The sequence below is a fragment of the Seriola lalandi genome, unplaced genomic scaffold (assembly GCF_002814215.2).
Source record: "Seriola lalandi dorsalis isolate HSWRI2012SDOR001 ecotype SW California unplaced genomic scaffold, Sedor1 jcf7180002054963, whole genome shotgun sequence".
Classification (NCBI taxonomy): Eukaryota; Metazoa; Chordata; class Actinopteri; order Carangiformes; family Carangidae; genus Seriola; species Seriola lalandi.
Genome location: NW_019525514.1, coordinates 720,538 through 722,160, shown reverse-complemented (window position 1 = coordinate 722,160; position 1,623 = coordinate 720,538). Strand labels below are relative to the sequence as shown.

The window sequence follows — 1,623 nt, the reverse complement described above, 5'->3', positions numbered from 1 at the left end:
TTCTAATGAACTAAACAACCAGGTTTTCACAACATAACACGTAGATCTCTAAACTAAGTTCAGAGAACAAGAAGTGCAGGGTCAGTTAGATGACGTAGCACCCTCCTTCACACAGCAAGGAGTAACACAGCACAGTTCTCACGCTGTTAAACACTGGCCCACTGCCACTGACTGGGCTTCCTCTGTCCACTCTCATACCTCCCACTAATTGGTGAGTGGAAGCAGCTGCATGAACCGAAGCTGCTCCACAGGAGGAGAGGCAACACCTGAGCAGGAGAGAGAGCAACAACACAAGACAACACAAAACCACAGCGCTAGGGTGGTAAGACTGTAGAGACCTGTTCAGTGTTGACACACTAATAACAACTCACCAACAATAATAAAACCATCTACACGGCTCAGAGACATTAATGTCCCAGTGTCTCCAACCAAGGAGGAAATAAAAGAAAATAAATCAGGTTGCACCATCATGTCTCTGTCTTCTAAAATACTGATGATCAATAATCACCTCAATCTCTCTGAGATCTTGATCTTGTCATTATGAGATCTGTTGTTGTATTTAGGAGACAGTAAATCTTAACTTTGACATACAGATGTCATAACTACACAGAGACCTGTAGACTGTCCTCCTGTAACAAACCAGCCCACAGGTCGTCTGTGCAGCAGCTTATTATGACATCATAGTTAGGTTTGTTGCTAGGCGACATCTAGTGGTCGTAGTAATGATGACAGGTGTCAGTGACGTAGTATGAAGAGAGACAAATTTCAGGAGACACTCCTATGAATCGTGTCAGAGGGTTGATGGTTGTTCAGGTTTAATAATCAGTGTTTTTGACTGAACTTTTGTATCATGAAACATCTGTTTTCAGACTGAAACAAATCTGACACCAGATCAGATGAAGCCACAAAGTGGCTCCTTAATGAAAACTATACAGCAGCTGTAGCTTCACTAGACTTCTTCTCTGAGTCCATGTATGTTGAGCTGAGCCTCTTTCTCTCTGCTCTACAGTTTCTCTGGCTTCCTCTGGACTTTGACTTGAAGTCAAATAAAAATGTCCCGACAGGTTTGATGGAGCTCAGGACTCATCCTGAGGACGGCTGCTTTATTCCACATGATTCGACTGATCAACAGTGAATCTGTGTCACAGCTGATCTGTCTGAAGAGTAGAAAAGTACAGAATGTCATTTATCATGAGATCCTGATCCATCCTGTCACTGTGATGACATCATTTCTATTAGAAATCCTTCATCCAGTCACTGCTGCTGTAGATGTGTATAAGAGACAGCAAACACAGTGAACAGACAGATCAAACTGTCTGACAACAACAGGAAGGTGACACGTGTGGAGGAGGAACAGTCATATCCTGATCATCCAGACAGATTTGACCAGTGTCCTCAGCTGCTGTGTTCAACTGGTCTGACTGGTCGCTGTTACTGGGAGGTCGAGTGGAGAGGAAGGGTTGATATATCAGTGAGTTACAGAGGAATCAAAAGGAAAGGAAACAGTGATGACTGTTGGTTTGGATTGAACGATCAGTCCTGGAGTCTGTTCTGCTCTAATGGTGGTTACTATGTCTGGCACAATGACAGAGGAACATCTATCTCCTCCTCCTCCTCCTCCTC

The 1,623-nt window shown here is 43.7% G+C and overlaps 1 protein-coding gene and 1 long non-coding RNA gene across 2 annotated transcripts in view; one reads left to right on the top strand and one right to left on the bottom strand.

The window, feature by feature from the left end:
• LOC111646063 (protein NLRC3-like) overlaps positions 1–1,621 on the top strand; it is a gene marked incomplete at its 3' end in the record, with an annotated part of 7,880 nt that extends 6,259 nt beyond the window's left edge. Inside the window, exon 8 of the mRNA XM_087170838.1 lies at positions 1,295–1,621. Coding sequence (XP_087026964.1) covers positions 1,295–1,621 — 327 coding nt within the window. The remainder of the gene's footprint in view (positions 1–1,294) is intronic.
• LOC147817415 (uncharacterized) overlaps positions 1–1,623 on the bottom strand; it is a 10,699-nt gene that overhangs the window by 6,618 nt on the left and 2,458 nt on the right. The window lies entirely within an intron of this gene.